Source organism: Curcuma longa, chromosome 20 (assembly GCF_044706935.1).
Source record: "Curcuma longa cultivar G26 ecotype Majalengka, Jawa Barat chromosome 20, ITB_CL_G26_1.1, whole genome shotgun sequence".
Classification (NCBI taxonomy): domain Eukaryota; kingdom Viridiplantae; phylum Streptophyta; class Magnoliopsida; order Zingiberales; family Zingiberaceae; genus Curcuma; species Curcuma longa.
The window spans coordinates 12,957,636-12,979,530 of record NC_133880.1 but is presented as its reverse complement, the minus strand read 5'-3'; the positions used below and the strand labels follow the sequence as shown (position 1 = coordinate 12,979,530).

General features: G+C 39.6%; 1 protein-coding gene across 1 annotated transcript; it reads right to left on the bottom strand.

Annotated features, from left to right (window-relative positions):
• Positions 1-18,290: 18,290 nt before the first annotated feature.
• Positions 18,291-21,475, bottom strand: LOC141813073 (uncharacterized). Its single transcript, XM_074700973.1, has 5 exons — positions 21,044-21,475; positions 19,033-19,307; positions 18,489-18,979; positions 18,400-18,433; positions 18,291-18,300 (listed from the first exon to the last, which is right to left on the bottom strand). The coding sequence occupies exons 1-5, from the start codon at positions 21,473-21,475 to the stop codon at positions 18,291-18,293; spliced, it is 1,242 nt and encodes a 413-aa protein (XP_074557074.1).
• Positions 21,476-21,895: the final 420 nt, after the last annotated feature.

The window sequence follows — 21,895 nt, the reverse complement described above, 5'->3', positions numbered from 1 at the left end:
TTTGATGAAGGTTGTTGGGAATAATTGTCTTGAAAACTCTGATTTTGGAAATCTTGAATTGGCTGCTCAAAATCATGAAATGGCTGTCGAAATTGTTGTTGGAATATATGAAATTGAGGCTGTGAATTTTGAATTTGTGGTTGGAAATTGTTGTAGTTTTTTTGAAATTGCTGTTGTGGTTGATAAGGATGCTGAATATTCTGAAATTAGGGCTGAAATTGTGGATCAACTTGTTGAAAACCATAATAAGGTTGTTGGATTTGATTTTGAGGTTGTCCACTTTGAAATTGTTGTCCTTGGCACATAAAAATTTTGCTATTAAAATTGTTGAGAATGTGATTATTGATAAAATGAATTTTCGTACATTTTAGATCCCAATAATAATCAAAGCAACATTTTGAATCGCTTCCCCGGGCGTCAAAATTTGACAACCCTAGAAATGGATGTCACAATTAGGGTTGCATTGTTAAATTTTTGAAAACCCATAATTAATTCAAACAAACGAAGTATAGGAGCCTTTGGGCTAGTAGAAAAGCATTTAATGCTATGTAAATGAGTTTTGATGTTTTTAAACGCAATGTGAACTCAAAATCAGTAAATGACTTTAGAATTCTAATGCAAAAATTTAAAATAGCAACAAAGTAATGGTAAGAAATTGAAACATGAAATGTAACTAGAGGAACAAAGAAAAGAAACAAAACTAGACTAGTGTGACAAATTGATCTTCAAAATAACAAATCTAACTTGCAATCCATCTATCCAAATTCACTTAAGAACAGCTAAAACCAAAGCTTAAACCGATCAAACCTAAAAAAACTGGTACATGAACGTGTTTCTGATACGGAATAGTGCCAAAGAAATTTAAAATTCAGGTTAAAACTTTCGGATACAAGAATACTGAAGAAATTTGAAATTAAAGCTAGGAAAACTTCTAAGCTTACCACTAACATCATCTAATGTATTAACCGTATAAACCAAGTGTAGTGCAGTACAATACAGAAATCAGAAATGCAATTTAGTTCAAGAATAGAAATACAGAAATGCAGAAATTCAGATTCTCCCTTCCATCTCAATAGCCTTCTCACGGACCAAGCTGCTTGTGAGCAACGCTCATCCTCCTCGCTGCGCCGAACAGAGCCAAGAACAGAACCAATCAGGTTCTGAAAATTCAGCTGAAAATCTTCGAAATTGCTTGCAATACCATGATGAACAATCTCCTCACGATGTTTGGTTGTCAGTGTATGATCATCTTCCCGATTAATGCCGAACACAGCTTGTAATCACCCTCTAGAATCTGGAGATCAATGTGGAATGAAGAAATCCGAAGAAAAGCGAAAAAACGAAGAAAACTAAAGAAAAATGAGGAAGACGATGCTGCTACAGTAACCCTGCTACAGTAACCACGATTTTCAGCACTGTAGCTTTCTCATTAAAACAAGGATACTGTAGCAGCGGGTTCGGTTAGCTTGACTTGAGTCCGAGGAGATGAATTTGTTTGGGTTCCAAAATTGTGTTCATGAAGTTGGATCGATCAATTGGGTCAATAACATAGGCTTCGGTAGTGCTCAATTAATGCAAAATTAGCCATTAAATCACAGAAATTATCATCAACCATCCAATTATGTATATCACAAATATAATCAAATTAAATCGTTAAACGATTTATTTTCATGCAAAAATTGAATCGATAAAGTGCATAAAAATCCTAACTTATCACTTGACAATCTCGCCTCCCGCCCAGTAGCCTTGCTTCTTGTTGATCTAACAAAGGCCGGAAGGTGTCTTCAAATGATAAATAAGCTATAGTAGCTTAGTCAAATTATAAAATTATCAATACACTGAAGTATACATTGTTAGGCCAAGAAGGCAATTGGAGATGATGTTAAGGTATAGTAGATTAGTCGATTAGGAATAGATGTGGTACACTGAAGTATACATTGACAGGCTAGGAAGGTAATTGGAAGCAAAAACAGTCAATTGAAGTATTCATTAGCAGGCCAGACAATCAACTAGAAGTAGATGCAGCCAATTGGTTTAAAGTAGAACATAAAGACTATAAGAAAGCAATGAAGACTTTTGTAGGAGAATGAATATGAATGAAAGCAAGTGAAATCAAAGTTAAAACAAGTCTAAAAAAAGAACTATGAGCTTGTATTATTTCCTTATTGTATCTTATACTCTTATCTTTTGTCTTCTTATTGTAAGTAAAGCTATAAGAGCTTTCCTTTTGAATGTTTTAAGAAGGATAAAAGATAGAAGGGCTTTGAGGAGTGACTCATCGATGAGTCATAGCTTGTAGAGTACGAACCATGGTGTCGAACCATATAAATGAGAAGTGTTTGCATTGCTTGAGTTTCTTATTTGTATATATATATTTTGTGTATGATGTGATACTAACTTTAATTATATAGTCAAGCTTAATCTAAATTTTTTAGATTCATCAAGGATTTTTTGTCAAAAGTACTTGATGGATGTGCAAGCCTTAGATCCAAGGAAAATAAGTATGGGAAGACTGAAGGTAATTTCAGTAATGCAAAGGTGCTCTTTTAGATCCAATTTGAGTCCTCTAGGTCCATTCAAAATTTTGATAAAAAATTCTTGATGGGCATAAAAACTAAAATCCAAGGAAAATGATTATGGGAAGATTAAAGGGAATGTGAAGTGACCTTTGGAGTCAATTTGAGTCCTCTAGGTCCATTAAAGACTTTTTATTTTCAAAGTCATTGATGGACATAAGGGCCTCAAATGCAAGGAATTTTAGCATGGGAAAATTGAGAGGAATGCTAGAAATATAAAAGTGACCTCTTTGAGTTATTCTAGGCATTTTAGGTCGATCAAGAACTTTTCTGACAAAAGTCCTTGATGGTCATGTAAGCCTCAAGTGTAGAGAAATTAAACAAGAGAGGACTTAGGGGAATGTCAAGACCTCTTTGACTCATAGTGAGTCCTCTAGACCCATCAAGGACTTTTGGTCATGCAGGCCTCAAATGTAGAAATTAAGTATTAAAGGACTAAATAAATGCTAGGAATATAAAGGTGACCCTTGGCCTTATATTCTTAGAAAATGAGTATGGGAAGATCGAGGGGGGAATGTAAGGAATGTAAATATGACCTTTTAGACTCAATTTGAGTCCTCTTGGTCCATTAAGAATTTTTGTGGGAAGGACCTTTATGAGCATGCATGCCTCAAATCTAAGGAAAATGAGTATGGAAACATAGAGGGTAATTCCATGAATGTAAAGTTGACCTTTTGGACTTATAATGAGTCCTCCATGTCCATCAAGGACTTTTGACAAAAAGTTCATGATGAACATACAAATCTTAGATCCAAGGAAAATAATCATGGATAGACTAAAGGGAATTCTAACAACAGAAAACTAACCTTTTGAACTCAATCTAAGTCCTTTAGGTTTATCGAGGATTTTTTTAGCAATTATTTATAGGCATAGATGTAGGATCATGTCTACTCTAGGGGGGGGGGGGAAGTTGTGAATAATTATAATTTTTACGATATTATTATTAATTAGAATATATACATAAATGAAATTAACTAATTAAACAAAATAAATTAAGTAGATAGCAATTGAACAATAATCACTAATTTAACTAAACTTGTTTAACAAAAACTAACTAGGCAAGATCAAACTTAACCAAATTTATAACAATTAACCTAACTAATATTGCAGTACTCGAACTAATAAAAATATACAAATTCTTATAAATGCTCTCTTTTTTTATAAAGCTTATGAAGGTGGAAAAATACCTTTAACAAGAATCTAAGTTAAGCACAAAAGTATAAAAATGTATGGCAACACAAGAAGAATAAAAATTACTAGCATCAAGTTGTTGGTTGATCTTGAAGAGCACAAATGCAACGTGTCAGCATAGAAAAGAAAGAAGATGAGCACATAGAGAATGTATTCGAAGGAATGAATGATTGATTGATGTGAAATCAGTGCCTCGATCATCCTTTTGTAGAGCTTTCTCGAACGCTGACTTGGTATTCTTCCGGTCAGTGGAAGCCTTTTTGGCCGCTTGGAACATGCTGACTAGGTTGCAAATTTAATCCACTTTGATGTCGGATCAAGATAACTCTATGTACTCTAATCGCCTAGACTCCCTTTGGGCGCTTGGAGCATGATCATCTCCTATCCTTGATTGTCTCCTTCGGACCGCTCCTTCTTCGACCACTTGAAAGCTGCTTCGGTTGCCCATATTGAGATTGCTCGGACCTCACTTTGGTCTCCAAGAAGTTCTCGACTTGGTCAGTTAGAATTTATCTCCATTTAGTCATCCGGACACCTTCCGAATGCCTAGAATACTAGGTAGCTTCTTGCAATTCAATGTTAGTGCATAAGATGTACTAACACAGTTTGTAGGTTTTGAACAACTCATGTTGCTCGAAACTTAACTTACCTTGCTTGGTATCTCTAGGACTTTTCCTTTGCTAAGTATTCAGCTTCCAACTGATCCACCGGGACTTCCATCTCCTAATATCCACTAGGACTTTTGCCCCTAGTGCTTAACTCCCCGCCGACCTATTGAAACTTCCACCACCTAGTACTTACTAGGACTTCTATTGCCATTTCCTAGTACTCTACTAGGACTTTCATTGCTGGTATCTACCAAGTCTTCCACCGCCTAGTATCCTATTAGGACTTTCCACTCCATTTTATTTTCGATCACCAAACCTACTAAGACTTTTGCCCTCTGTCAAGTTACTATTGGTGTAAGAAGCACTAGTCTACCTTCTAGGATGTCAATGTTCTATTTCACTTCCCAATGGGGGTTCTTTTTACCTTTCCCTGACGATACTACTTTGCTATCGGTCACTCAGGAGTATTTAGCCTTGCAAGGTGGTCCTTGCTGATTCACACGGGATTCCACGTGCTCCATGCTGCTCGGGTCAGAGCATAAGCTAGTGATGCTTTCGACTACTGCACTTTCACCATCTATGGCTACAACATTCATTCCATCGCTTCACCTAGCAGCACGATGCTTGTATTGCTCTCCCACAACCCCATTTTCATGATTTAGGCTGCTCTCATTTCGCTCGCTGCTACTACTGGAATCACTTTTGATTTCTTTTCCTCTGGCTACTAAGATGTTTCAGTTCACCAGGTTATCTCTTGCCTACCCATGGATTCAGCAATAGTTCGAAAGGTTGACTTATTCAGGAATCTCCGGATCTATGCTTATTTTCAACTCCCTGAAGTATTTCGTCGCTTGCAATGCCCTTCCTCGTCTCTGGGTGCCTAGGTATTCACCATAAGCCTAGGTATCAAACAAGTCAAAATAAGTCTAAAGAGATATAAAGCAAAAGCCTAGTATAAAGGAAGAGGGTGCTGGCTCATATGCCAAGAACATAAAAGATTCATTATCTCTGACTGTCTCACCATTAACTCTGAATATCTAACTATCATCTTTGAATAATGCTCCTGTTGCTGCTCCTTCAAGCGCTGAAAGCTTTGAGTGATAGTCTCCTTAAGCCGTGTCACTTAGTCCTCTAGTGAAGGGAAGGTGGAGGTGGTGGTAGCTAGGGTATGTCAACGTCAATATCAAAATCAAGCATCTTGTCATCCTCCTAAGGCTAAGGTTGCCTCCCATGCTTTCAGACTAAACCTCTATCTACTAATTTCATCTTAGCTAATGAGAACTGTCTAAGTTTTATCTTATCAAATTAGATACGATTTTAACATTGCCACTGACAACATCAACCCCTAACGAAGTAAAAAGTGAAGTAAATATGGCAGTATGATATATAGACTCCACGACTAGTGATAATACAGGAATGATAAATGATGGAATGAAATAAGTGCAAACTAATATTAATATCTAACTTACAACATAATGCATAAAGACGAAAAAAGTGAAAAGGCCTAATAACAACTAGATTTCTAGTGTTAATAGGTAAAACACAAACTATCAAAACTTTATACAAATCATAATCTTCAGCTCTAAGTCGGGTAGAGTAAGTAGGTGATGGTAGGAACCTATTCACCACCAAAGAAATGAGTATAGATCATGTCTAAGATTATGTACGAGTAAGGCTCTGAGGATGTCTAAGTCTTATCTTATCAAATCAGATAAGGGTTAACATTGCTACTGACAACATCAACCCCTAATGAAGCAAAAACTAAAGTCAAAATGTAATAGTATAGCATATGGATTTGACAACTAGTGGTAATGCTGGAATGATAAATGATGTAATGAAATAAGTGAAAACTAATGTTAATTTCTAACGTATAACGTAATGCATAAAGAAGAAAAGAGTGAAAAAGCCTAATAACAACTAGATTTTTAGTGTTAATAAATACAAACTATCAAAATTCTATACAAAACATAATCTTTAGCTCCAAGTCGAAAGAGTTGAAGTTGGTGCCGGTAGAAACTTGTTCACCACCAAAGAAATGGGTATAGATTATGTCTTCAACTAGATTTTAAATAAGCAATCATTTAATTAATAACAACTTGAAAAAACTTAAAAGACAAATTTAGAAGTCGTTACCTAGGCATAGTGTTGGAAAGGGGCTAACACTTCAAAACTTAGGTTTGGAACGAGTTTTAGTTGGGCTAAAACTCATGTTTGAGGGAAGAAGAGGGAAAGGGTTTAGTTGTGAAGGTGACCATAGGATCTGATCACTTATATAAACCTCTTCTGGGCGATCGGAGGGGTTAAGGTCGACTGAAGGTGTCCAATCAAAGGCCCTGTGATTGGTGCTTCGGGCGACTGAAGTCAGATTTTGGACGATCGGACATGTGATTTTTACTGTCATATTAAAAGTAATTAATTTTGACTGGTTCAGATTCAGGCGAATGGAAAGTTTTGGGCGATCGCAATTCGTTTTTTATCTACCCAATTAAATTGATTTTGTCATTTACCGATTTAAGTTTCAGGTGCTTGGAATAGTTTCGGGTGATTAGAAAGTCAAAATTTGATTTTTCTAAATTAATTCAAACTAAGGATAATTAAGTCCTTATAAGTTAATTCGGCTAAGAAAGGTTCAAATTTAAACTAAATTTAACTTAAATACTCAATCAAAAATAATTTTTATAAAATAAAACTTTTAAAAATAATTAAAAAATATTTTTGAAATGTCCAACATTTCCAACTTCACTGTGCATAAGATAGAAGTCTTCACCAAGTTAGTCATTTAAGGAAAGTTTCTAGCTTAATCGTTTATAAAAGATAAGCAGTTAAGGGATTAATTTGTGTTTTTAGCCTCGATTCATATCCATGCACAAACATAAATATCTAAAAATAAAGCTTGGACCTAGCATCTTACACCTATCTATGGCCTAATACATAAATAATTAGTCTTAATGTGTTTGTGAGATGTTAAGACTGTTTAGATCTATGGTACATGCAGTCTATGGTAGATCCTAAGCTAAGTCCAATTTTTAATTAAAAAATAAAAAGCAAGTAAATAAATAGGTGTATATATATATATATATATATAATACTATAATAATTAACGTGTGAAAAGATAGTTTAACACAAAACAAATTTCATTAAAGTCTAAGTAAAACTATGTAATTACGTTTGACTCCCCTAAGTTGGAGGTTTATTTTGATTTGTCAAATTATTTCTAACTCCTAGTTTTGGACATGAATTAACATAAGTTGAACCATACAATGATTTGAGCTAGCATGAGTTGAATTAATATAATAAACATGTCGTTTAGAAATCCAAAAAGAATTATATCCTACTTGATTAATTAAGTATGACTTGGAAACTCAAGCTATTCTATGTTTAGCATGGTTAAATCTATTTTACTTAGCAAAGACAAATAAGACATATGATTTTACCTTGAGCTAAACCCAAGTCTGGTCTTGTTGTACACATCTCGTTGAGATCTAAGTATTATTTCCAATTACTTGAATCTTGATGTATACTTGTTCATTGTTGACTTTAGCACGTCAACTTAGACAAAGTTTTTTGATTATAGGGTCTATCGCCTTATCAGTGGACTCATTTGAGTCACTGATCAAACCTTGCCGTGACTTTGATACTGACTCGAATTCGGATTCAGACTTGAATCTGAATGCTTCTTCTCTTGCCACTAAAGCCAACAGGATGACTTAATCTGAGTCTGACTCTGATTTTGAGAAAGACTCATCCCAAGTAGCTTTCAACATCTTTTTTTTCCTTTTCTTTTTGGATTTGTTTGACTCTTTTGGATCCTTTATAAGAGGATAATCTTCCTGGAAGTGCCCCTTCTTGTTGCACTTGAAACATCATAAATTGATTTGGTCCTTCTTTTGGATCTCCTTCTTTACAAATCTTTTGGAAATCCTTTTCCTTCGGATCATTTTCTTAACAATGTTGGAAACTTTTAAAGATAGATCATCTTCATCAGTTGAAAGATTAGACTCAGACTCCGATTCGGTCTCCTCTGGGTTTAGGTTTTAATTTGGACTTTGACTTTGCTTTGACTCTATCAGCTTTACTTGTAATCAAAGCTATACCCTTCTATTTTTAATCAAGATTAGTTTGTTTATGCAATTCAAAGTTACAAAAAAATTTATCTAACTTAATTAAGGATAAATTCTTAGATACTTTATAAGCATTCACCATAGATGCCAAAAGGTTGTCCTCGGAAATACTTTTAGTATGTACATTATCAAGTCACAATTTTAGACTTGTTCTTCGACTGCTTGGATTCCATTGAGAATTTCCTTGAACTTTCCATGAAGTTGGCTTATGGACTCACCTTCATTTGGATGGGTTGGAGTTAAATTAGAAGAAGGTTTTCTTAGCAGTTTAATAGCAACCGCAAGTATACGACCATCGTCAAGTAATAAAAAGTATCAAATCCACAGAGATTGTTGGTAGCTATAGTGATGTCACAAGGCTAGTTATCTAGACTCTGAGGGGAGCGAAATGGTTGAGGATTGTGTTGTGGTAGAGAGAGAGATTAACTTGGGGATTTATGGGATGAGATGGATGAGTCTAGGATTTCGGGTTCACATCTATGCTAGGTAACGTTCCTAATCCATGTTCACTCTCTTGCTCTCAATGTTTATCACCTTATGAGGATTCTAACCAAGATACCAACTTGACCTCGTCAGGCTTCGTCGGAATTAAATCATGATACTCTAACGTTACGACTACTAGTTCGGGATGATACCTAGATAGTCTAGTTCTATAGCTCTTTCGCTGTCACCGGGCACTCCAGCAAATGTGGATCCTTGGATTAGTCACCTCGTTGAGGTGGATATCAAGTAAATCGAACCTGTAACGCCCGAAAAATCTCAAAAATAGTTTTAGAAATATCCTATGATTTTTCTGGAATTTTAGAATATTTTTCTGGAAATTTTAGATTAGCGGAAGTAGCAAAATTAAATAGGAAGAAAAAATATTCAAGGCGAGATTCGAACCCACAACCTATAGGAATCTGCAATTCTTTAGATATTTCCAATGACCATGAGACCCAACAAGTCTGTTCCAAAAAAGAAGGAACCGAAATTTAATTATAGGTCAGTTAGGTCTAGGAATCACTTAATATAAATAGGAGGCTTAAGAGAGGGTTTTTATTTTCTTCGAAAACTCTTCCCTCCCCTCTCGCCCAGAACGCCATCGCCCTCTTTTCTCCTCTCTCTCGGCGCCCCAAACTCGAAGAACGAAGAGTCCGTCCCCCAAGATCACAAGGAAAGTTTCCGGAGAACTTCTTCTACAAGGACGCTCCTCTCCGCAATAAGAACGCGTAGATATAGGAAGATCACCGAGAAGATCTTCTTCTCTAACGGAAGAATTGTAAGGAAATTAGCGCAAAAGGTAAGTACATCTCTCACCTGCAGTATAAGTTATTTTCGTATTGTTCTTTCGCATGGTTATGTTAAGTTTCCATGACATGATTTCTGTTAAACATGAATGTATTTATACGTATGCTCTTTCCATGACATGATTTATGTTAGACGTGAATGTATTGATGTGTTCTTCCTCTAGTATGATTCATGTTAAAATAGGAATATATATATATGTTCTTTCCATAGCATGATTTAGGATTTAACCATGAATATGTAAATTATTCTTCCTATTTAGGATGGAAGTAAAGCATGATAAATGATTGATGAAAGGACGAAGATATAGTAAGTAAAAGTATAAGAACTTTATGATATGTAAAGAAATGTATTTTTACTTTTAAGAGGCGAGTATCAGGCCAAAGGTTCGCCCACAATGAATTCCGGGCCAAAGGTTCGCCCATAAGGAAAGGAATTCCAGGCCAAAGGTCGCCTGATAAGATAAGTCCTCTGGTAGCATTCGGTGGCTAGCTACCCCGAGTCCTATCAGAGATGCGCGCATTGATACTCCGCCATGGCCCATAAGTATGTTAAATATGTTTACTTATTTTCAAATGTATGAATTTTCAAATATAAAGAAGTTTAGAAATTTTCTATGCAATACAAGTATTTCCATGTTCAGGCAGTTTCTGCTTAAGTACATGTCTTTATAATTACAAGTTCTTTCCTGTTTAATTCCAAAAGAATGCATGCAATGATTTTCGTTGTTTTGTGAGATTAGGTGTGTACTTACTAAGCTTTGCTTATAGGTGCATTCCTTATACTGCAGATAGAGGTAAAGAAAAGCGTTAAGCGACGGGAGGCAGCAGGAGCAGTGTTCGATGTGTGTGGCGGCGGAACCGCGGATTAGAATAAATAAATAAATAACCATGCTTAGTATTGATTATGTCTTTTATAGTAATCGCTTCCGCATCATAAGAGTTGAACAGTTGTTTTATTTCATTAAGAATAATAACTTTCCGTTATTTTAAGAATATTTCTTTTTAAAATTTATCTATGGAAATTTATATTTAGGATTTAATAATGTTAAAGTAAGTAGCATCCCCTATATGTAGGAAGGGGGGATGTTACAGAACCGGGTTAGCGTTTGTTTCTTTATGCTTTATTATTATTACTTTGCTTCCACTAATAATCTCGCAGAGAAAAATCGAAAGATGCTATTCACCCCCCCTCTAGCGAACGCCTCGATCCCAACACCTAGATCTCACTTGGTTGCCTGGACTGTTCCAAGCGCTCAAATCTAATAGGGGCACCCAAAACTAGTCAATCAAATTTGACCTGTGTTGACTTCCGGGCTTGGTTCGGCTGCTTCTGTTTGCTCCTTTTATACTTCCTCAATCTTGCTTCCAGCTCATGATTCCTATAAGATTAGCATATAAATAAATAAGCAACTTAAGCCTAACTGTAGTCTATCTTACTTACTAGGTTTACCTAAGTCTTACCCTGTAGATCTAACCTACTAGGCTTACCCGTGCTTAACTTTCAGTTAGAACTAGTCACTTCCATATGTAGACTTTCCACCTGTCAAACATTTAGTCATTCTTGACCTGCTTGGACTTTTTCTTGTCTACCCTCCAGTTAGGACTTCCTTCCCAGCTTCACTCACCAGGACTTCTCCTATCCTCCAACTAGGACTGTCTAACCTCCAACTAGGACTTCCTCTTTCTGGTTAGGACTTCCTGCCCAGCTTTACTTACCAAGACTTCTCCTAGCCTCCAACGAGGATAGCCTAGCCTCCAACTAGAACTTCTTCTGCCTAGTTTCTAACTAGGACTTTCCCTACCTAGCTTCCAGCTAGGACTTCTCCTTGCCCGATCAACCTAACTAGGACTTCCTTATCTGATCCAACTGACTAGGACTTCTCGTTGGTCTTCTAATCAAACTTACTTGACTAGACTTCACTCACATCCAAATATTAGGTCCTATTTAGATTAATCCTTAGTCAAACTGACCAAATCTAAGTTTATTGTCAAACATCAAAACTCTAGGAACAAACTAATGCTCCTTGCACCAACAGTTAGTACCTATCTCGGTTGCCAGAAACATCAATCCTTGCTTCACCATCCGGTTGAGTTATTGAAAATCTCGACCGTCTCTTGCCCCTTTGATCAGTGGGAGATAGACATTGTTGGTCCATTCCCAAATGATCCCAATCAAAAGATCCAAATGATCCCAATCAAAAGATGTTCCTCCTAGTCATAGTAGATTATTTCTTGAAATGGATAGAAGCAGAACCACTAGCACAGATCACTGAAAAGGCTATCCTCAAGTTCCTATGGTAAAGCATTGTATGTCGGTACGACATCCTCCGCAAATTAGTATCCAATAATGGAAGATAATTTCAAGGTCATAAACTCTAGAAATGGTGCTAAGGCTTCAACATTCACTAGGCCTTCACTTCAGTCTATTATCCATAAAGTAAGGGCCAAACTAAAGTCGTAAATTGAGAACTCATCCGAGGATTGAAAACTAAATTAAATCATGCTAAAAGTGGCTAGGTAGAGGAGCTTTCCAATATTCTATGGGCCTATTACACAACCCCACGCGACAGTACTAGGATGACGCCATTTCATCCTGTTTACGACGGTGAGGTCATGATCCCAATCGAAATTGGTCATGAGTCAGCTAGAATCTGAGCATACGAAATTGGAGAAGAAAACTCTGCTCAAAGATTGCTAGAACTGGACCTCATCTCAGAAACTGATGACAATGCGAACACGCGTCTCAATGCATACCGACAACACATGAGCCAAGCTTATAACAAATGGGTTATTCCCCGCTCTTTTCAAGTTGGAGACTTCGTCTAGAAGAAGGTGAAGCCTATGGGGAATATCATCAAGTTGGAGGCATGCAAGGAAGGCCTTATCGAATTTTGTGTCGGCTTGATTACGGGTCATATTATCTGGCTGACTCCCATGAAAAGGAGTTCCCACGGCCATAGCATGCGACTCACTTAAGGCCTTATCGTATCTAGCTAGGATATTATCACTCTATATTTCACTATTATGACTTGTTATCTGTTCTTGTAAACTTTCGCACCCTATGAAGAAAAAATTCAGTTCCCTGACTATCTCCATTTTGTAGTGACTCTGCTTTATGATAGGCTTGAATTCCCAGCCTCATGCTAGCAACTCAGCTTTCCAACAGGCTCAAAATTCTCAGCCCTCCTAGCCCCTCGCTAATGACTTGGCCTCCCGACAAGCTCGAGATTCTCAGCCCTCTTAGCCCCTCGCTAGTGGCCCCGTTTTACAACAGGCTCAGATTCCTAACTCCATGCTAGAGACTTAGATTTCGACAGGCTCATGATTCTCAACCCTCCTAGCCCTTCGCTAGTGGCCCCTCCTTATGATAGGCTTAGATTCCTAGTTCCGTGCTAGCGACTTGACTTCCCGACAAGCTCGAGTCTCTCAGCCCTCCTAGCCCCTCACTAGTGGCCCCACCTTAAAACAAGCTCGGATTCCTAATTCCATGCTAGCGACTCAGCTTCTCGATGGGCCCAAATCTCTCAGCGCTCCTAGCCCTTCACTAGTGGCCCCGCCTTACGATAGGCTTAGATTTCTAGCCCCGTGCTAGCAACTTGGCCTCCCGATAGGTCCAAGATTCTCAACCCTTTTAGCCCCTCGCTAGTGGCCCCGCCTTATAACAGACTCGAATTCCTAGCTCCATGCTAACAACTCTGCTTCCTGACAAACCCAAGTCTCTCAACCCTCTTATCCCCTTGCTAGTGGCTCCGTCTTATGACAGGCTCAGATTCCTAATTCTTTGCTAGCAACTTGGCCTCCTAACGGGCCCAAGGCTTACAACTCTTTCGCTCTTCGCCAAGACTCGGTTCTACATAGATTTGGTTCTCTATCTCAACCCTCCCCTAAGAATCTCTACACTAGGGGGTCGGTGTTTGCGCTTTCCGACACCCTAGTCTCGAAGGCCTGAAGGTTCTGCGATGATTATTTTCCTATTGGTGCTCAGGCTATAATCGCCAACTCCGAGTGCTTGTAAAGACCGACATCCAAATAAAGACTTCAACAGGAGGTCATGTCGCACCCCAACGAAGTTCTGATCCTATTCTCATCCACTTCTCGTTTGGTTTCCCTTAACCACAATGACAGCTCATCCTACGTTCTTGATAATACTTTAGTTAGAAACACTAACAAATAGCACATATCAATACAAATACACAGACACTTAAGACACGATCTAAACAAAATGAAGTTTTTTATTAGAATTCTTCTCGAGCTACAGAAGTACATTGCAAGAAAAAAATAAATAGGGGGTAAGAGCTCCTTGGGGTTGGCTCAACTAGATCTTCTCTAAGTCTGGTGGAACATCACCTTTCTCCAAGCTTGACAGATCATTCCAGACTTTCTTTGCATTTAGGAAACTTAAGTCGCCACCCCTTGCGATGAACTTGGACTTGATGAATTGATAGATGGTTCCATTAAATCCATGCTTGAGCATCTTGCTTGATCACTGCACTAACAAGTCATAAAAGTCTTCTAAAGCCAAGAATGTTTGCTTCTGCTCCACTCACTGAGCCCCTTTGCCCGCTTGGTACTCGGTCAGCTCTGCCTTCGCCACCTCTAGTGTCGCTCGAGTCATCTCCAGCTCGGGGATTAGCTTTGCCTCCTTCTCCCTCGCCTCCGCCAGCAACAACTCTAGTAGTTCTTTGTCTAATGCCACAACACAGAGGTCAGCTTGAAGTTGCCCTCGAGAGTAGATAGCTCCACGTCTCATGATGCCAACGCATGTTCCACATGCATCAACTCCTCTAGGGCCTGCTGAGTTTTTCTTCTAAAGCTTTGGCAGTAGTTTGCGCTTGGAGCAGGTCTTGCTCCAGCCCATTGATTTTCTCCGAATGATCCTTGGCTCTCTGGCACCATTTCTCTAGCTCCCCTTCAGCCTTCTCCTTGACTTGCTGGGCTATCGCTTGCTTAGCCTTGGTCATGTCGGTCGCCCACCAATCCACCTCAAGCTCTCCTCCAAAGGGGGTTGGCTGCATTTGTTGACCCTTCAGTTCCTTTATTTATGCCTCCACCTTTCGATGTTGCTTCACCATGTGGAGGAGTTGGTCTTGCAAGGCCTTGTGCTCTATCTCGGACTATAGCAGTGACACAAGCATTAATAACTAAAATAAATATATATACGTATGTACACAACCATACCTTCAGGAAGGACTCAAACATGTTCTCGCTTAAGTCCAGAAGACCTAACTTTGGCATGATCTATGCTTGATATATCCGAAGCCAATCAGACATTGATTTGTTGGACACTTGAAGTCTCTCCTCGCACCAATAATTTCTTGGTTGGCTCGGTCCCAAGGTAAGAACGGATGGCTCGACAGGTGGAGTAACATGGGGTCGGGTGGCTTCCCCAGGGAAAGATGGAGTTGGGTTGGCCATTGGGGAAAAGCCTACATCAAGTACAAGTGGAGCTACTAGGTTTTCAGTTGATTTTCCCTTGCTTTTGCTACATGCTTCAAGGAGGCAGCTTTGTATGGAAGACTCTGCCGGAGTAGTCTCTTTCGGGGAGGGGGTAAATTTTTGTTTCTTCGATAACCCAGCCTCGACGTTAAGACTACGAGTTGGGGGGGTCCTCTTAGATTTACGATCCTTCTTGCTAGGCCGGGTCTCGTTAGGGGCTTCATTCTCAGGAGACCCTCTCAACTCTATCACTTATATGGGCTTCTCGACCCTAGTCGACGTCAGTCTTTCAGACACAGCTCTTTTTGTCTTGGCTCCCGCCTCATCAATTCCACCCTCAATACCTAGAGACTTGTTCACCAAAGACGGATGGGGAGGCGATAGTTCAGAGGAAGCCTCAGCTACATCTTCTTCTGCCCACATGCTCTCCACTTAGGTCAGGTCTCATTTCAAGAGTTTGGTTCATTGATGCATTCAATATGATTTGACCTATAAGATAAAACAAAGTTAGTTAGTAAAGGAGAAGGCTCAATAAAAGAAAGAACATCTTATGCAATTGATCCTCCAAGAGAATCGTGATATGGCTTAGCTAGGCTTGGTACAACATGGCCTCGTTTTCTACTAGGTGATTCACATTGAATTTCAGATCACTCAGGATTTCAGTCGCATCTAGTTAGGTCCGAGACAATCGATATTGCCCTAAGAGGGGTGGTGAAGGAAGGTTAGGACACCAGGTGGTCGGCCAGGTATAGAGCTGTGGGGGTTTGATCTAGAAGAAATATCTTTTCCAGCCTTTGTGTGAAGTTGGGTAGTCACTAAGGAAGTTGCACCCTGACCGAGCTACAAAGTAGAACACTCTACACTCAGCACGCCTAAGGTTAAATAAAGAATAAAAAAGGGATAAATCTAAGAAAACATGGTACAGTCGATAGATAATGATGGTTCCACAAATCGAATGGTAGGAATTGGGTGCGAGTTGAGATAGGTTGATTCGGAAAAAAAGTGGCTAAGTGTTGCACGAAAGTCAAGATCAGAAACCTAAGGCCACTTGCTAACTGGTTGTGGAAACAGGTTATATAATCAGGTAGGGGCTTGTGAGGTCAGTGCTCCAGTACTGAAATTTAAATGGCATGGTCGGAGGAGATCTTGTACTGCAGCTGGAGATGGTGGCTAACGTTTTTCTCATATATTGAGCACTGAGTTTCATATCAAGGGTCTTCAACGGCCATGGAAATGGGGAAAGAAATGGAAAAGCCAAAGGCAAAGGCAAAGGTGAAGGCAAGCTAAAATTACCAAGTCGACAGGAAGAAGAAGGCAGTAAGGAAAATAATCGCCGCAGAAGATTAAGATTGGACTGGAGGAGACAACAGCCTCAGGTAAGAACCCCTTTTATACTCTTACCTCAGTGCATAGTATGGCTTGCATAGTATGGCTATCGTGTCATTTGGAGGGACCATCAGATGTGTGTGACTACATAGCAGCGGCCAAATGGCGCCATCAGATAAACCAACCAGATCGTCGCACCCTTTCCCTCATTTAAAATGCATCATTAAACCCGTCCTTTGATCTTCATAATGGTTTGAACACAACCGTAGGATGTCGGAGATAGACATGCGACATAATATCGTCCAATCTTACTGTACGGTCCTCAAAACAAAATCGCACGCCTTCACTATTAATCTGATGGGAAGGGCTCATTGATTGAAGCAGATACTGCATTATCATGATCATCTTGAGAAACGATATGTGATCTCGCGTATCAGATTCATTAAATGTCATCCCTCACCTTCGTAAACTTAAAACAGAGGTGTCACGCCCCGGGAGACGGTTGTCCAAAAAATTTTGACAGCATCTCCCATGTAACAATTTCATTATCCCTGAATAGAAATACCACAAGGCCCATATGGTCACAAATAAGGCCGTGGTGTCACGCCCCGGGAGACGGCTGTCCAAAAAATTTTGACAGCATCTCCCATGTAACAATTTCATTATCCCTGAATAGAAATACCACAAGGCCCATATGGTCACAAATAAGGCCTACACGGCCACACTCCATACATGACAAATACATAACAAGTACTAAAATCATGTGAACAAGGCCCACACGGCCACAACCAGAAATCTATAATGTGCACACAAAAAATTGAACATGTATAAGGAAGTTCGTACGACATATAACAAGATTTGAAACATATCATCGATAACATAATAAAACCAAAATCGACAGAGACGATGTCATCTCGATAAGGGACTAGCAGCGCGGCTCCCCAGATAGAATTCAACCTGAAAAGAATAAAGTCAACGAGATGAGTTCAATGAACTCAGCGGATATCTAACAGACATGTATAATAAGCTATCCCTAGCAGTAATAATAATCATACCAGTACAGTAAGAAATGCACAACTGAAACTACGGAAAAGCTGTACATACCAGAATCATCTATAAGAACACAACGGCACGAACCCTACAACAGATGCAAGGTGACCAAACCAAATGCATAAGGTCTCCTGTATGTGCATACCAAACATATGCAGCAAACAAATGCAGCAAGCAATAATAAATGCAATCTATGTCGTATGCACATGATGCAATGACATGGTCACCCCTGACGCCAGTCAGCCACTGGCACCGATAATGGTGAGGTCAAGTGGGTAGGTCTATGACAACTGTGCACTCTGCCGTCACTGCTCCTGAGTGACCGAGTGGACAGGATGCTGGCGGAGTACACCTATCCTCCTACCCCAAGTCACATGGGGGAGCAATGCTCTCATCTCCTCGTCTCATAGTACGAAGGAGGGATCCCTGTAATGTTACCACGCTACAGCACCACTACCTTTGATGCGCCCGAGCGGAGCCCTGACAGAGTAACTGCACACACCCTCCTGATGTACCACTAACCATGAGTGGCAGTGTATGCAGATCATGTAACTAGCGACGGACTTAAACTACAAAAGAGCCGATAATTGCTAGTATGCAATCCTGCAGCGACGGGCTCAGACTACAAAGGAGCCAATGATCGCTAGTATGTAATCATGCAAGGATGGTGCATGACACTAATGCGTGTAATAACTACCAATCTCTGTCCAGTAAGGAAACAGTATATCATATACAGATGAAATGGAACCTAAACAGGTATCCGATAAAAATGGCATAAAACATGTACCAAACAGTAACATACCTGGCAGATATAAATGCATAGAAATTACTACTAGCTATAACAAAATCATATATATCAAAATGACATATCAAAGAGATAAGTCAAGATACCGGCATTCCAAAAGTAGTCGGTGTCTGAAAAGAAAACCTCCGTCCAGAAATTCGGTTCAATGTCCTGTTTGATGCCTTCCCAGTTTACCAGCCTAGTTAAGACATGCTCATATAATTTTGCATAATCCTTGAGACCAATTGTTAGGGCTCTGTTATAAAATTGTTGGATTGGCTTTCTATTAAGAAATATATCACAAACCACTAAATCCCATGGAGAACAAATAGATGCAGCACCAGCAATAGGCGTGTTCCCTTCATCTTCTCCAAGATACTTCACCAGAATATTAGCACCAACACTTGTCCCAACAGCAAAAAGATTAGCTTTCGGATATTTTTGATGAAGATAATTTATAACTTCTCGGATGTCTTCAGTCCATCCAGCATTGTAAAAGCAATCAAATGTAATGGAAATGTCAGCCAATCCATGATGGTTGCTCACCATCATGTTTTGCCCTTGCTTTGCCAAACTATATGTCAAATGCTTGAGGTACTCTATGCATATCTTTCAAGAAGTGCTAGCAACTATGTCTTGGTAGAAAATATAGGAGAAACAGAATCACTTATTAGTCCAGGGATTACAACTACAATAAGTGTAGTATCATCTTGTGTTATGGACTTGTCCATGTAATCAGAACCTTCTGCAACATCAGATGCAAGCAACCAATCCAAAACAACGGTTCCACCGTCATGTGTGCAGAATAATTGCCACTTGTAGATAACTATAGGAGGCCTCCCATAAAAATGCAAGAAGGCTGTTTGAAGATGGGGACTCAGTGTTATATTTGGGAGGTGTCCTAAGGCAATCGCCTTATGATTATACTTTGTATTGAATAAATTCACTGTTTAAGGTCATATTTTATATGTTTGATTGGATCTTAGACTTGTTCACTGAATGTCCACAATACATTTCATAGCATGAGAGAATTTGTGATACGATCACAAATTGTGAGTTTCTCTACATGTGTAATTATGAAAGTGTTGAAACTTTCCCTAGTCAATGAATTGATGAACACGGACGTCATCGATTATGTTGAGATTAGCACGTTTATACTCCTTGGTTTACCAAGCAGTACTTTCACTAGCTGGAGACATTGGATGTTGAGAGTTAAACGTGGATGCTAGTTAAAGATAGCTAGTTCATTGGAGTGACCTATCGTGAGACTTCATGTGGTTCCCTTTTATGTCAATGAAGTTCTCAGTGCAGCTTAAGTGTGAGTTTCCTCAGACTTGCGGTATTCAAGTCACCTTGGTCACGAAAGCTTATACTTTAACATCTTAAGTAAGCATCTCTAAGGAGGTGTGGACCCGAGATGATTGGGTATAAGTTGAAGTGCCCGAAGGTGTTTGAATAGCCCACAGAGGATTCACCGCTCTTTATAAAAAGAGACGTATACCCTACGGCCGCTTGTTTGGATTGTTACTGAAAGTCTTTGGCCAAAGCAACATGTATTCTTGAACACGTGTACGAGTAACTCGAATCCTCAGAACAAGGAAGTAAGCTTGGGCTAGGTGTGACGTAGTCAGCCTAGTGGGGACTGACACACACAGACCATGTCCAGAACCAAGCGGGTATAAGACGGTGAAAGGAACGAGGCACGTTTCAGTAAAGCTGCTGAAGGGTTTAGAAATTATTCTGAAATCAGTTATTGATTTTTCGGTCAATTGGGGATCATGATGTACTACTAGGTGCCACTCATGATCGATCTGAAATTAGGAGTTAATTTCGGACGGCCAACATAACCGGAAACCTATTGGGTCACACGCATTACAAGTTTGAAAGGACTTAAAATGAGTTTTGGGATTTAGATTCTCAGAACAGAAGAAATCCGGTTAGACCGGACAAAGACAAATGATGGATTCTATCTTATGAAGATGGATTAATCGAAATCGGAAATGATCTGGTTGGTGAACCAGACAAATCGATTTTGAACCAAAGATTGAACCAACTTGGTTTGGTTCATGTTGGAAGGCATTTTGGCAAAAAGGAAGGCATGACAAGCTTCATCTTGAGAAGACGAAACAAACGAAACTTGTTTGGGTTGAATCGGAGTTCATTTGGTTATTCAATTAAAGGTTTTTTGTTATGAACCAAGGTGAACCAAACCAAATGATATTGAACCCGATTCAATTGAAAAAAAACCTAAATCCATGGGTTATGACAAAAACCAGTTCAAGCTTCTCATGTTTCGCCGCCCCTTCTTCCTCAAAACGCACGATGCATTTTTTCCCCAACCCAAGCACCGATCGGAGAAAGGAAAAGAAGGAAGGATGGGTGGCCGGATCAAGCAAACAAGGAAGGAGATCTTCTCCTCTCGCCATCAAGCACACAAAGAAGGCAACAAAGTTTTGATTGTTGTCTCTCACGCCAAAGAAGGAAGAGATCTGATCTTCTTCCCAAATCAACCGGCAAGCAAAGGAAAGAGAGATCCGGTGATCCCTAGCTTCGGCTCTTTAAAAGGAGGTGAGACCGGCGGTTCTATTGGTATCGAAAACTTCTCTTAAGGTCTCCTCCTCCACCGGTTCCTCCTTTCCTTGTTTCTGTCCGAAACAAGAACCTGCTGGTTCTTTGTTTCCGTCGGTCGGAAACCACCACAAACGGAGCGTCTCCCTGTGCTGTTGCTGTCCGGTTGATGCTTGAGCTTGTGCTTGCTGTCTGCCTCTTGTGCTTGCTGCCATGAGCTGTTTTGTGCTGGTTGCTGTGAGTACTGTGAGCTCCTTATGTTTGTTGTTTGCCATATGTGCTTGTTGCCGTGAGCTCCTTTGTGCCTGCTGCTCGTGCCTTTGTGAAGATCACCGGAAACCAGTCTACCGGCGATCGTTAGAAAACCTCGGAAATGAAAGCAACGTGTGTAGTTGCGCATTTCCGATTTTAGGGTATTCTTCTGTATCGACCGTTGCTGATTTACGGCTAGTGACGTAACCAGCAACACGACTCGAGCTTGAGAAGCCGTCCTGACATACTTGGCGTGGATCACCGATAGAGACATCTCAACGTTTCATGCCCTTTCCGCTGAAAGTCATACAGTAGGTATACCTAGAATAAATGTTATTCTAAAATTTTAATTTTCTACTGTTATACAAACCGTGTTGTATCTTGCATGCGTGGTTGCTAGTGTTGTAATAACTTAGCTTATTATTTGTTTCTTCCGCTGTGTATTCGTTTTTGAAACGCATAAACACGCGCAACGCACCTAGCCGATCCCAACACTCAGAAGCCACGGAGTGGGAACATACCTCCCTCGAAGCATTCGGCATTTGGAGAAGATTCCTTCATAGATATACGAATTCAGATTGAAGGTAAGAACTACCGGATCTCCCCTGAATCCATGGAGAAGATCCCATGGAGGTGGCGAGGAAAACTAGCTCTAAGGCGGAGACCTCATCAGTGCGGCACGCGGACGCCATGG

Bases quoted from the DNA above. Each gene is read 5' to 3' on its own strand.
- LOC141813073 (XM_074700973.1), bottom strand. From the start codon at position 21,475: ATGTCTCTATCGGTGATCCACGCCAAGTATGTCAGGACGGCTTCTCAA. The intron at 18,980-19,032 runs TATATTTTCTAC...GATATGCATAGA, and splicing joins ATAAGTGATTCTGTTTCTCC to GTACCTCAAGCATTTGACAT. The intron at 18,434-18,488 runs GTATCTTGACTT...ATTTTGTTATAG, and splicing joins CGACTACTTTTGGAATGCCG to CTAGTAGTAATTTCTATGCA.